Source organism: Hippocampus zosterae, chromosome 13 (genome assembly GCF_025434085.1).
Source record: "Hippocampus zosterae strain Florida chromosome 13, ASM2543408v3, whole genome shotgun sequence".
NCBI classification, from domain to species: domain Eukaryota; kingdom Metazoa; phylum Chordata; class Actinopteri; order Syngnathiformes; family Syngnathidae; genus Hippocampus; species Hippocampus zosterae.
Genome location: NC_067463.1, coordinates 5657460 through 5671437, shown reverse-complemented (window position 1 = coordinate 5671437; position 13978 = coordinate 5657460). Strand labels below are relative to the sequence as shown.

General features: G+C 42.0%; 2 protein-coding genes across 5 annotated transcripts; one reads left to right on the top strand and one right to left on the bottom strand.

Annotated features, from left to right (window-relative positions):
* Positions 1 to 949: 949 nt before the first annotated feature.
* On the bottom strand, positions 950 to 9555 carry LOC127613439 (tetratricopeptide repeat protein 39B-like). Of its 4 annotated transcripts, none has more exons than XM_052084473.1 (20): positions 9432 to 9555; positions 8288 to 8399; positions 8181 to 8209; positions 8028 to 8099; positions 7131 to 7235; positions 6893 to 7024; positions 6725 to 6801; positions 5685 to 5814; positions 5482 to 5584; positions 5349 to 5414; positions 5060 to 5168; positions 4908 to 4975; positions 4460 to 4519; positions 4222 to 4383; positions 3745 to 3836; positions 3203 to 3323; positions 3014 to 3125; positions 2817 to 2934; positions 1834 to 1950; positions 950 to 1756 (listed from the first exon to the last, which is right to left on the bottom strand). In XM_052084473.1, exons 2-20 carry the CDS (start codon positions 8315 to 8317, stop codon positions 1642 to 1644), a joined length of 1818 nt encoding a protein of 605 aa, XP_051940433.1. In that variant the 5' UTR covers positions 8318 to 8399; positions 9432 to 9555; the 3' UTR covers positions 950 to 1641. The 4 variants fall into 4 exon arrangements, with proteins under 4 accessions (XP_051940433.1, XP_051940430.1, XP_051940431.1 ...); XM_052084470.1 differs by having other exon boundaries at positions 8288 to 8482; positions 9432 to 9547; XM_052084471.1 differs by having other exon boundaries at positions 8028 to 8096; positions 8288 to 8482; positions 9432 to 9547.
* snapc3 (small nuclear RNA activating complex, polypeptide 3) lies at positions 9260 to 13957 on the top strand. Its single transcript, XM_052084527.1, has 9 exons — positions 9260 to 9523; positions 10211 to 10294; positions 10372 to 10450; positions 10535 to 10639; positions 10855 to 11004; positions 11097 to 11179; positions 11833 to 11991; positions 13439 to 13546; positions 13700 to 13957. Exons 1-9 carry the CDS (start codon positions 9291 to 9293, stop codon positions 13845 to 13847), a joined length of 1149 nt encoding a protein of 382 aa, XP_051940487.1. The 5' UTR covers positions 9260 to 9290; the 3' UTR covers positions 13848 to 13957.
* The last annotated feature ends 21 nt before the right edge of the window (positions 13958 to 13978 follow it).

The following is a 13978-nucleotide window of genomic DNA, read 5'->3' as shown; positions in this document are numbered from 1 at the left end:
TTCAAAATGGCGCCGCGAGAGTGGCTGCCTTTCCAGCAGCTCCTATATTTTGTTGTTCTACTTCTTACTTTCATAACTTTGCTGCTGTGAATTGGGAATTTCTCCATTGTGAGACTAATAAAGGTTTTTCTTATCTTATCTTATCTTTAGTGGTCCAAAACAACATTCCGTGAAAACACTGAAAATTGAATAAAGTTGTCTGTGTTTATACAGTATCGTTTGTATTTCATCTTACTATGCCTTGTTTGCCTTTTAGATACGTTGTATACTACTGTATTTCTGTATTAAAAATGTCTACATGATCTGAAACTAAAAAGTTGGTGTGCAGATAGTTTTGGGGCAGATTTCACAAAATTTGTCACAGGATTTTTTACTCCAAATAAAGAAATGCCGTTTTGTTCTTTTATACAAGTCTGTGACTGCCTGTCACTATATGTTCGATGTGTTTTCAACTATAGTAGACTGCAAAAAGTGCAATTGACCTGTGTAATCCGTTAATATAATGGATGCAGTACCAAAACCATCCTACAGGGGACAGTGGAAGGGAAACGGATAAGAGGCAGACAGAGAAAGGGCTGGATGGACAACATTAAGGAATGGACTAACTGCAGCTTCCAGACCCTGCTACGAACAGCTAAGGACCGAGAGTGCTGGAGATCCCTGACTGCCCAGACCTCCACCATGGCACCCCGACGGCCTCTTAGGCCATGGGATGAATAAGAATAAGAAAGAATAAGTACGCATTGTCAATTTTTTTTGTTTTGTGGCAGTATGCCATGAACGTTTTTTTTAAATACAAAATATGTGTATGGACTCATTGAAGGCTTTGAAACACTAATTGTTCTACATTCAGATTCTCATTTGATTGAATTTGGAGGAAGGGAGGCTTGACGCTGAATGAAAATCACCATAGCCCTAATTTTTTTTAAAAAACATCCACACACTTCTGTTTGTTAAGGTTTATTCAGCACATTTACTACGATAATTTCATCTTGAGGAAAAAAAGGACAATCAGCCATTTACAAGACATCACACCCATAAGGACGAGAGTACAACTTTCTTTCCCCACAAATAGTGCTTTCCCCAACCCCAAATTTAATAAACACCTTTCCCCAAATAGATGCCTCACTTTTCTCACCAGGACAGTAAACAGGATGCAACTGGTGAAAAATTAAATTTCAGAGATACCATTTATCTTGCTCCACACAGTATAACTGCTGAGCCCATTTGAACACCTTCGCTCACCCAAAAAGTAGCACCTCGAGAAGCCTTTAAACTGCCTCTCAGCTCATGTAACTTCAACATTATCTGGAGACCGCGCTTTTTAAAAGATATTCCCAAAATGCGCATGAATAAACATCCAGACCGTGATGATCATATATATCGACCTGCCCCATCTGCAGTTGAGTGAAGAAACGGCCCTGCCCACTCTCAACAGGTTGCGACACAATATTTTAGCACCTACGCACAAACATGCGCCACATAAAAAAGTGGGGGAAAAGCATATATGTAACAATGCTGTATATATATGCTTCTACAGAATAAATACAAAATTACAGAAGCCACAGGGTGACGCATTTACAGTACAAAGCTGCGTCGTAAAATGTCCTGGAAATCCGGTTGGAACGCTCGTGGAAGCGCTCACGCCGGCATCTGGGAAGGACTCATCTTGGCCGCAAAGGAGCCCATGCTGTTGAGCACGGCGTGGATGCGGAAGTGTAGCCGCGACTCCATGCTGTATTCTTTGTAGTCCATCCTGCAAGTTGCAGTCCCTTGTTCGAGCACTTTTCTTCCAGGAAAAATCATTTTTTGCTTTTTTTAGGAGCTACTTACTTGGCACTTTCAAGCACACAGATGGCCTTTTCGATGTCGCCCCTCTGCTTGTACAGCAGGCCCATCTCGTACATGGTAAATGGCACCAGGTAGTTGCTGTGCTTCAGGTCACTTTCGCTGGGACGAAACAGCAATTTGACATCGGAATGAGCGTCGCAGTGTTGAACTTTTAATTTTATGAGGAAATACCAGATTCGAATGAAATCACCGCCTCCCCCGTCTAGCCAGTGACCGTACATTATGAAACGGGTACCGAAGTTGTCACAGTATAGTATAAAATAGATATGATGTGACGAGACAGGTTTTGTTCTTTGAAATGTTTCATTTTTCTTACATGTTGAGCTGTGTGCAAATGTCCCATGTTGTGCATGTCTTATTGGAATATCCACGATGTGACTCTACGGGTTTGACATGACAGAAAAATAATTTACTTTGAACGCCCCCAACCCCTTTTTTTTAAAGCTTAATTATCATTTTTACATATTAAATTGTGGATCTGGCCAGACTGGTTTGGCATGTGACACATAGAGAACATTTCATCTTTTTTATTATTAGTATTGATGCATGTTGAGCCGTGTGTCAAAAGCGCATGCAACAGGCCCGTTCGATTCTCCTTTAATGGATTCTCCATGCCTGTGTGACTTGATGGGTTTGACAGGTGGTCAAACTTAAGTTTTAATGGGCCCTTCATTTAATTTAACATTTGGTAGTTAGTCAACATGAAGTTTCATGTGTATTCCACATGATGGCGGTGACTAGAGGGGTTTGACAAGGGGTCAAATTTAAATTAAATCAAGGAACCATCAAAACCTAACATTTGGTAGTTATTTAATATGAAGACTTATGTGTATTCCACTAGTTGGCTGTGACAAGACTGGTTTGACGTGGTGTGAGAGGCGGTCAAATTTCCTTTGTATTGTATTTTTCAGACCTTTGTATTTTTAGACATGTGGTGCTGTGGGTGAACCCAATGTAGATCTCACCTGGATAAGACGCGATTGAAACAGACCTCAGCCTGGTCGAGCTGCCCCAACTGCCTCAGACACAAGCCCTTGAGCAACTGAACCACACACTGGTCATCCAGGTGGTAGTCTGACGGGTCTGCGCACGATGAACACTGTGTTATATTTTAGGGATAAACAGCTCTTTCTTCACCGCCGCTTTCTTTCTTTCCCCTCACTTGAATTATACTTGAGCTCCTCCTCCGCTCTGTCCAACGTAGCCAAAATGTTTTCCGTCAAGTCGGCTCTTTTGCCAACAATGGTGAAGCCGTTCCACACGTACATCATTTCCTGCCGGCCGTAAAACAGACGACATTTGTCAAACTATTGTGCGTGTAAGTCGGCGAATCATACGGAAGAGTCCTGACCAGAGCCGGGACGACCAGTTTGACGGGCTTGGGCGAGACATAGCGTTGAGCCTTCTTGGCGACAAACTTCTCAGTTGGGATGGACTTTCCGGCAAGCTTCAGCCTCAGACCGTCAACCTCTCTGTAAAGCACACTCGTTTCGTTACATGTGGTCCAGATGCAAAATAGAATTTTCACACATATGATTAACCGGATCAGCTTTTATGCGAAAAAAAAAAAAATATGGTCGGTTGTCATGTCATCATTTGCCGACTGATCAAAGACTACATTGACTAGATCAGCAACATTGAGTGATGACAGCAAACTATCGTTCTGTGCTGCCATTGTTCATAATCAAGTTTTTCTTTTTCAATATTTTTTAAAAGAATTTAGTTTTTTGAGGGCATGTTGGTGAAGTAAAAAAAAAAAAAAAGGTCAGTCAGTATACAAGTTGTTTAAATAGATTGGTCCATCTATTGATCGGTTATCGTTTAACTCGCCGATCTGCTCCAAAAATCCCGATCATGTAAATTCTGCCGTCTCTTTTTTTTTTTTTTTCATACCTGAACAAGTCCACCACATTTTCACCCATTTTCTTGACTTCTTCATCGGGGAGCATGCTCAGTATGGATGCCTTCTGGAACACGTAGACAGCCTATGAGCAAAGAATAAGAATAACAATTTAGAATTGTTACAGAATGTAACAAAAAGATGGCAACCAGCCTTTAGCACACCTCCAAAGTTAATTTGTCTCAGACGAATACAATTAGAGTCCAAACAAACCTCAAGTTGTATTTTCATGGAGATTAAACACCATTTTCTTTTCAATGACCCAAACAGACTTTTTAAAAATAACAACAACCAATGAGTTAAGTAAACACGATGGTAGCAACATGTACTGTTGTTAAAAATTAAGCACCACATCGACGGAAAGCTTCTCAATTCACTTCGACATTGCTCCTTGGCACCAACGTGTCACAAATTGATTCCAAAGTCAAATGTATTGCTTATTCTAATAAGTGATAAGTTTCAGTTGTCACCTGTGACCATTTGCTCTCCTTGCAGAGCAGATCGGCATAATGGTATGCTTCCCGCCAATTCTGTTCAAAGGAGTGGGCCCACATGAGCTCCCAATAGCACAGGTGGTGAATCTGCCGCCACTCCTGCTGAGCGGCGATGCAAGCCTGGAACTTTTCCTGAGCCTAGGGTAGACAAAATGCGACAGGTCAGCAAAGCAAGCGGCGCCGCGAAGACACCAACGCTGCGGGAATCCCTTACAAATGTGATGTTTCCTTTGAGCAGGGCAATTCTTGCGACGTAGAAAAGCATGAGGGCTCCCTGTAGATAAAATGAAGACGTTGAAAATCATGCTTTTTTTTTTTAAACATTGAAGACAGACGTGACAGAACCTGAAGTATGCATTTTCGACAGCATCAAAGACAATTTAGTCTGTAGCTAACTTCACATAAAGGGTTGACTAAAATAGCCATTTTGTGTCTTCAGAGTACCTAGTGTGGGATTTCGAAAAAGCCAGTGGAAATTATTTTTCGTTTTCACAAACATGAACATCAAAATTCGATTATACAGCAGTCATGGGACTGATTTTCAGCACTCGAAGAAGTTGCTACTCATTTAAGAATTGACAAATGTCATTTTTGAGTACAGGATTAAACGCTGTGCGTCATTAGGTGTTCTATATGATGTCAGAGGAGGTTTAACAGCTTACATTTGGGAACCTTTTAGCATAAGGCTCCAGCAGAGCCTCTGCCTCAGTTAAGTCCACGTCGCCAGAACCTGTGGGTGGAGGAGAGAATGCTTGAAAAAAACTTTTTTAAAATAATGTTTGAATTTAGAGGTCAAACAAATGCCGCTTTTTACCCAGAATGACTGAGATGTAGAGATGAAACATGAGCAGTGTCAAAGTGCTGAGAATAGAGCGCAGACTGTCGCTGGAGGCGCCCGCTCGCAACTCAGACAAACCCAACTCCTGTGGAATTGTATTTTTTAAAAAAATACAAAGAAAGAAAATGTACATTCAAAAGTTGAGAAAGTTTAATTCATCTATAAAGGTGAAAATTAGGTTCATCTTGAAATTTCACAGAAAAGCCAAACATTCCGAACTTTTAATGAGATGCGTATGTACACATATTGAGCGGCGGGGACTTACCCTGTCCCCGGAAAAACCCAAAAACTCCATCATTTTGAGGATTCTAGCTGGTAGCAGAGATAGCATCTGTTAAAAAAAAATATTGTTATGTTTCCGTGTGAATGGCATATTGTTGATTTGCGAGGGCTCGCACCAGATTAAAAGACCCGATGCCCATACTGACACCGCCCTTAAAGTGAATATGCGTGCCGCTCGTCTCCATTTCTGCATTGCCGTGAACCATGGCCTGACACTCCCTGCGCGTACACACAACACAGCATTTTTCAGAAATGAAAACAAGACAAACATTTAAAAAAACGGTCTCCATGCAAATGCCAACATCCGCGTCCCGCTTACTTGAAAATCTGATAGCTGTTTCGGATCCTCATGCCTCCTTTGATGAAACCGATGATGCTCTCGTCAAGGAAGGTGAGCGCCGCCTTCTGCAGCAGCACTTCGGCGTAGCAGAGCTCGGCGTGCATCTCCTCTGCGCGCAAAACGTGAACAAAGGTTTTGTTAACGCCAAAGAAAATTCGTCAACCAATTGAGTGTGCGATTTCATAAAAACGTAATCGTAATTCAAATAACCTCATGTATGCGTTTTCATTAATGCGGATTTCGTGAATGATCAAAATCAACCTCCCATTTAGGAGTTTAACCAACTTATGTGGTTTTGGAAACAAAAAGAAAAATTTGAGTCCAACGAGGCTGTCATGCAATTAAAAAAAATATATTAGCAAATTGACTAAAAGATGATTTAGTATTGTCCAAATCAATCATGCGTATTTCATAAACATTCAACACAATTGAGAGTTTAACGAAACTAACTCATGCAATTTTTAAACAAAGATAATCAAGTTCAACAGACTTCACTCGTTTGTCTACAGCGAAAAAAGGAAGTTTTACACCTCTCGTGAGCCTCGAAGACAATTTTGTTTTCGTAAACATCAAAGATACTGTCGCCTCCTCAGGGAACCAAACATGCATTGTCGTAAACTTCCGTAAACCTAGCGTATGCGTTTACTTGAACAAAGACGATTTAGACAAAACTGATCATATGTGCTCATGTAAACGTTGACAAACCAAAATGCTGCACTTTTTTGTAAATAACTAAGTCTATTTAGAATCTTAAACTTATCTAACGTACGCTAATGTTTTTTGGAAACATCAAAGAACCTGAGGTATGTACTTTGGGAACGATCAAAGACAATTTAATTTTAAGCAAAGCTAACCCAGGATTTGGGGGAAAAAACGTAATTTTACTTCAAAAAAACAAATTTATGGGCTTTCCCAAACGTATGATTTTGTTTTGAATAAAAACAAGCCCAACAGCAACAATTGAATAAACCTAGCATGTTTTTTTTCGTTACAGAGAATTCACTTTACTGGCATGTCACCTTCCGTTAGGCTTTCAGGTGATTGTCTTTGCCAAAGATTGACCAGAGTCTCCATAATTCCTGTTTTCTTTCGAAACCTAAAATTGGAAAAGGCGAAAAATAAGAAAAACACATTTTAATGCCGTATTTCAAGCACGTCATGCTTCCGACCAATGGCGACGGCCACACCTCTGGCACGTCAGCAGGGCATCACTCAGCGACTCCATAGCAGCGTTCATGTCCTTCGGGTCAAAAGTCATGCCCGCCTGCATCACCAGCATGCTGCTGTAGCCCATCGCGTGGTACATGCTCTGGCTCCTCCTGTGGTCAATTCAAAAAGCTGGTATCGCATTTTGCGTGTGTGTGTGTGGGGGGGGGGGGGGCGCATTGGCGTGAAAACGTGTGGGGACTGTCAAGAGGGACTTACCAGGGTTCTAAAAGTGCCAAGGCATCTGCAAACCTGTTGTTTAGAAAGAGATAAAGGGCGTTGGAGCATTCCTGCAGTGCGGTCTCTAAATCCATTGCGGGTTCTCTGGGGATGGGTACAGAGAAGACATTTTTGGAAAACACCAGCAAGACATTGGAAAGACTCCAAAACACCTGCAAAACCATCCACAGCAACGGGACCGAAGCTCATGTAGATGACTACAGATGCTACAGTCAAAGAGGCCAGGGAAAGCGATTCGCCGAAAAGTACAAAGAGGAGCCTGTTAATTCTGGGCAAAATTTTAAGGACCAACGAGACGAAGTGGAACCTTTGTCAAAGTAATTTGATGGCATGCAGAAAGAAAGCATCTGCTTGTGATCTGAAACCCACAATCTCGGCATGGCTAAAGTTCACATGGATTCTTCTTAAAGCTTCGGGCTCGCTAATCTTCACTGATAAAGATGCCAAGACGAGAAACAAAATGAAGCAAATTTAAGACTTATAAAAGCACGTAAACATGCTGATCCTTCACCATACAATATAACTCTGCCAAAACAAATGAGGAAATGATCAGGAGCAAGAAGTAGTGAAAGTTTTAAATAAGCCAAACTCAATGTAAACCCTAAGGAGCATACATTTTACACAATCAAGGGGAAATTGAGAGAAGTACCAAAAATGACACCACAGGACTCACCATGACAAGTTTATGAAAGTGCAAAAGTAAGGCAACTTGTATAGCAGTACAAACATGTAATGAGGTTAAAACAGAGCGACTAAAGCTGCATGCACTTTTATTATTATTACCCTATATGCAGTGGCACTAAAATTACAACCAGAAAAAGGTTCAAGTGTCAAAACGGAAAGAATTTTAATAAGAAAATGTGATTCATGGTGTACTTGGCCCCCTCTTGTGGCTGGATAGCATACTGCAAATGGACGTCGCCCGTTTCCGTCGAAGGAATTTTGCTGCTTGTATAGTGGCGAGTACCGTAGTGACAATTTACAAATTAAAAATTAAAAAAAGACAGTAAAATGATTGAGATAACTTACAATACATTTCCAGAACACGGTTTGTCCACCTAGAAGAAAGAAACGGAAAAGCTACACTTTTTGACCCCCAAAAATGGCGTTAACAGCAATTAGTAGCAACCACCAACCTTCTGCTGGGAGTAGTCTTCGAACTCCATTTGAAAGAATAAACACTTTTCCTGTACGCCTCTCGATGAAGACAAGCTTCTTTGCAGCTCCGTTTGTAGATCTTCACCTCCACTTGGAAAATACGTGTTCATTAGGGAGTCCCATGACATTTATACTTTACTAAGGTTACTAGAGCCAGCCCACTCTCGTATCTCCTGATATCACACATACACACGGCATCACTGTGAGTGGAGACACACAATCCGTTTGTTTGTTTCCCCATCTACAAAGCATCTTATCCAGGCAGCGTTGTTCTGTGAAATTGCAATTAGGATTTGACATTGTGATTTCAGGATGTTTAAAATGGCAACCAAATTGCTAAAAGAGCAAATGAATGTCTGGGGAACACATTTGTTTCACTGTAAGGAGCATTCGTGGAGCCAACCCCTGCAGTCGTTCTCCATTATTTGGGTTTAAAATTATATAAAAAAAAACAGACTGGATTAAGTGTTGTGCCGTTGGGTTGGAATATAACAACGCGCATTTGTTTGCATTTCATGCGCTTCAATAAAGTTCGAGGACTGGGGAGCGGGTTGAATGAGCTGACATTTAGCGCCGTTGTTGGCACGCAGCTTCAATGAGTGTGCTCAAATGCTACTACATTACCCACAATCTCCTGCGCGGCGTCGTTTCAAGTCAGAAGTCCTGCATATCATATCTCGTATTCAGTATTATAAACTGAATACAAAGAACGTTATACAAAATGCAAAATAAAACTGCTCGACTCGATAGGAGTCGGGTAAAAATGCCGAATTTCAGTCAGCTTGGTCAAACAACGAAAAGCCCGAATTTCAGTCAGTGTGGTAAACAACGACGAATACTTCTGGACCGCTCATAATATTTGCAATATTACCAGCTAAACTGGAAACATTCCTAAAAATTTTTTAGGATTTTTTTTGCTGAACTGGTACTACATTACCCACAATTCACAGCGCGTCATATTCTTCCATCTTTCTAGTAAATATGGCGGCTTCAGCACCAACGTCGGACCCCGATCCAAATATCCCAGAATACGAATTCGGCAACGCGAATACTAAAAAGTTTCACATAGACTCATTCAGGAAAGAGTGGCTGAGTAGACTGAAGCCTTGCGATTACTCTTACAGTGTCGAGGACGAAGACGCGTTTCACGCTAACTTTGCTCAGGAGATGGGAGTCAGCGTGGACGTGATGCGGGAGCTCAAAGAAGTCTGCAGGTACTTTTTATCGCAGCGGATGCATCAAAAGCGGTGTCGTACAAGTCAAGAAAAAGACGGGACCAGTCAGACCTGCTTAAGGAGTCGACATAAACATTTTACATCAAGTGTAGTCAGGAAGAGGACGGGACCAACATCGCACGCAATGCTTTCAAGAAGTAGAAATAACTTTCATCACACCTGGACTTATCTCATCTTTCTTAATTATGACGTACTTGATCGTCTTTCAATTATTGGCCGATTGCTAGCAACGTTTAGTTGTATACCGCCACCTACTGCGCAAGAGCATGTAGCGCTCGTGTCCCCAACTTTAGGATCTACCCATCAATTTAGTTTCCCGAACAATACATTTCATGGCATGTATTTTAGGATACGAGGTTATGGTATAAATGTATCTGTAATAAATCAGGAGACTGTTATTGTACACAAATGCTGTAAATGGTTAGAGTACATAAAGGTAAAAACAAGTGGCAAATTAAATAGGAATTTCTGGTGGGAGTTGCTAGCATGTAAATAAAGGCGCGAGCACCTTGGAAGTTGCAATTAGACAAATGCGATGAGTTGAAGTTAGGATATAGTCAGATCCCATATATCTCTATGACATTTGATACAGTCAGGAAGTAGACATGAGCTCTGTTTTCCTGTCTGGTTTTATCTATCTGTCATGTTATTTTAACGATCAAACAGCATTGCGTCACTTCGTTGCCATCCGGAGGACCAGGAGCCTGATCCGGAAGTTGTACCCGAAGACCCCACCTTGAAAACTCTCGTGTATGAATTTTCCTTCGCTTTGATTTCATCTATCACCAGACGTCGAAATCCACAACCTCGTGATTTTGTCTCAACAGCGAAAGGAAAAAGAAGCAAGATTACAAGTCCTCTCTAAAAATCAGCAAAAACAGACACGACCTCTACGCAGATGAGCAGGCGAGTTGACGCCGACCCTGAGCCAACTCCTCACAGTTGCTGTATAGCGTTCGGGGTTTTTTTTTTTTCTTTTTGTTTTCCCAGGAGCGTCTCGCCGTTATGATGAAACCAGAGGCCGTGGAAAGTATGGTCTCCGAAGGAGATGTCATTCTCACCATCAACGTCTACTATCCGGCTACTTTCGAAAAGGTGCGCAGGAAACCCGACATGAAAGCTCACGGGACTTGAACAGATGTTGGTTGACCCTTTCAGGGACAGAGGTTACGACAGTGGACGGCCTATCGTGTTATCAGGTTACAGGGTGCACGAAAGGATTAAAGAAGAAAGTGTTGGCTAAAATCAAAGTTTCCCAGTTATGAAAATACGACTGCAAAGTCAACATTCTGCCCCAATTTTACTCGCAGTTTTGCTACGTCCGACCCCACATGACGCTGCTGCTGATGGGCTCCCAAAGGCTGACGGAACTGCGGGATGCCATTTGCTGCGCCAGCGACCTGCAAATGTGCGGCGAGTTCAGCAACGCGCCCGACATGGCGCCGGACTTCGTCAGCAAAGTGAGCGCCAATCATCATCGCCGACCCCCGGCCCTCCCTCGTGTCGTATGTTTTTTTTTTTTTTGTAATGCAGAGGTTTTGTCATGTTCCAGGACCACTACAAGTCGGCTTTCTTTTTCTTTGAAGGGGTGTTCTACAACGACATGCGCTACCCGGAATGCCGCGACATCAGCCAGTGAGTTTGAGTCCATTATTCAGGACCCGAGTTACCGATAAGAGTTTGTGCATGTCTGTGAATTCAGGGAGGAATTCTCAGAGAGAGCCTTGTGGGGCGAATCAGCCGATTACATAAAGCGAGTACGGCCCAGATGGTGATGCAACAAAGTGTAAAAATAATCACATGTTGGGTGAGCAGAACATTGCACTTTTTATGACTTCACTGAAAATAGGTGTACTCCTGTGACGGACGTTGTGTAACGCGATATACAGTGGATGAGATACTATAACATGCTGAGGGTTTTTTTTAAATTTGTTCCCTTACAAAGACATTAACGGTCTATTTTTTTCAATGTTTTTTTTTTTTTTTGCCCAAAGTTGGCAAGACAAGGTAGCTTTATTTATAGAGCACATTTCATTACTCAGACAACTCAATGTGCTTCACAGTGGACCCGCATTTCACAAATAAACTGACAGGGGGCTGGGGGGAGCAGTCCAAAAGTAACGAGCCGTGCTCAATTTTTTCCCCAGAAATATCCGCAGTGTGTATTTAAAATACTTGTTTTTCAAAAAAAAAAAAAATTGAAACGTATCCGCTTCCTGTCAGCCATTTTGGAAATGGTGTCATTATCAGCACAAAGCTGTGATTGATTGTTTTCTAATCATTTGCAGGACCACAATCACATGGGCCAAGGCCAACAACTTCCCCCCGTACACCCAGGCCAAGATGGAGGACACCAAGCTGTTGGATCTGCAGGTGAAAGTGGGCTTCCCGTACCTCTACTGTCACCAGGGCGACTGCGAGCATGTCGTCATCATCACGGATGTCAGGTAAAACAAAAGAGAGCCCCTGATTCGGGAAATTTGGAACTAACAAGTTGTTTCTCTACTTTGTCGACATTCACTATTGAGGATGAGCGATAGTTGAAACAAAAATGGCTGCCATTCATCTCGTTACCAATCTTTGTTAGCCTGCAGTGATTGTTTTTTTTTTTTCCATCGGTGCAAGCGCCCTGTCTTATGCAAAGTTGCAGAGTTTAAAGGTCACATATTCCTAAGTAGCGAGAGAATTTTGGATGCGGTGTGCTTTTCAGCTTCATCTTCAGAACAGCAGAGGTTCGATCAGTGTTTTTTTCTTTGTGTGTGCCACGGTAGTTCATTTTCAATTTTAATTGGGAATTATGGTTACTCTCTGTTGACTGTGAATGATGCCATAGGAATTCATAGATGAACAAGGTTGGCAGTAATCCCCCCCAAAAAAGGAAAAAATGCAATTGATTCAATGATGTTTTAATGCAAAGCAGTTAAAATGCTGACTATCGTGGTGCAATCTGTTGCATGGCCACGCTTAAATCCAATTACCGGTAATCTGTTTCAGGTACCACCTAGCATTTTGATTTTCATTTTTTATGAAAAAAAAATGGCACTTGATAATATTGTGCTTCATAAAAAGACAGTCAGTGACATTATTAGTGTTTTCAAATTGCAACAGCTTCAGTTTTGGGGGACGAGGAAAGAAACCTCAGCTTCATTTCAGTCAATCAGTAGGCTTAATTTATTTCCATACGTCTAGATTTTATTGACTTATATGGTGTCAAGCTTAGATAAGTTCAGTGCTTAAGAGGTGCAATCCGCTTACATGTCATTGTTTCATGAAATGTGAAAAGTTGAAGCGATAATACCACGGGAGTTGTTTTCTACATTGTTGTCATCTGATTTATGCACGCTAACACTAATTGAAATAGATAAACAGGTTTTCATTCTAATTCATCATTTTCCTGTGTGCCTCGCCTATAAGACCAACACACATGTATCATTGTTTAGCTTGAATCATCTTGCTAGGAGACATAAAAAAACCCTCCTTGGGGGAGGTAATTAAAACATGGTCGTTTAGTTCTTCACGACCGAACCTTCGGTCTCCGGCAGTGAGCCGACCGTGACTAAGTCGAAAGCTTGTGTTGGGAGGCGGAAATAAATCGAGTCACATGCCCACTGGAAATGAATGAACTCCACCGTTGTGCCTCCACGAACCAAATCATCTTGCGGCCACCCTTGTCTCCGAGGATGTGACGCACTCGGGAACCTCCGCAGTCATGGGCGAGATGAAAAGCGGTTTGTTTCACGAAGCTCTTCACCCAGGCGCTTCAAATGACCGTGTCTCGGATGCGTACGCACGTGCGCAAGTACGCCCTTCTGAAGGCGAATCTGCTGACATTTGCAAGCCAATGAAATGTTTGTCTATATATATATATATATTTTTTGGGTGGTCTGTTTGTAGGCTGACGCACAAGGATGACTGCCTGGACCGGAAGTTTTACCCGCTGCTAACTCACAAACACCGGATCGCCACGCAGAAATGTGCCGTTTGCTACACTTTCATCGCCAGGTGCGCTGTGAATACAAACTGCGGCCCAAAATGAATATTGAAATAAAAGTCCTGTGACATTCATTGCAGTTATTTAGTGGATATTTTAACAGTTAATAGTTTAAAAAAAAAAAATATTCCAGCCGTGACATCCCACCTGCTGTTTTTCGACAGGTGGTGCACCACCGGCGACCAGTTCGCCCCGAGTCACCCTTGTGTGTTTTGCGACAAGTGCTTCCGCATGCTGCACTACGACGCCGATGGCAACAAGTTGGGAGACTTCCAGGCTTACCCCTACATCGACCGCGGCGCTTTCAACTGATGCTGTCGTGTTGACGCATGTTTATAGTTTTTGTGACAGGTCGACTTCCTGTTTTGTACATTCTGTTTATATTTTATAAGAGACGCATAATAAAGTTCAGACTTTGAAAGGCTGTTGACTGAGATTCATTC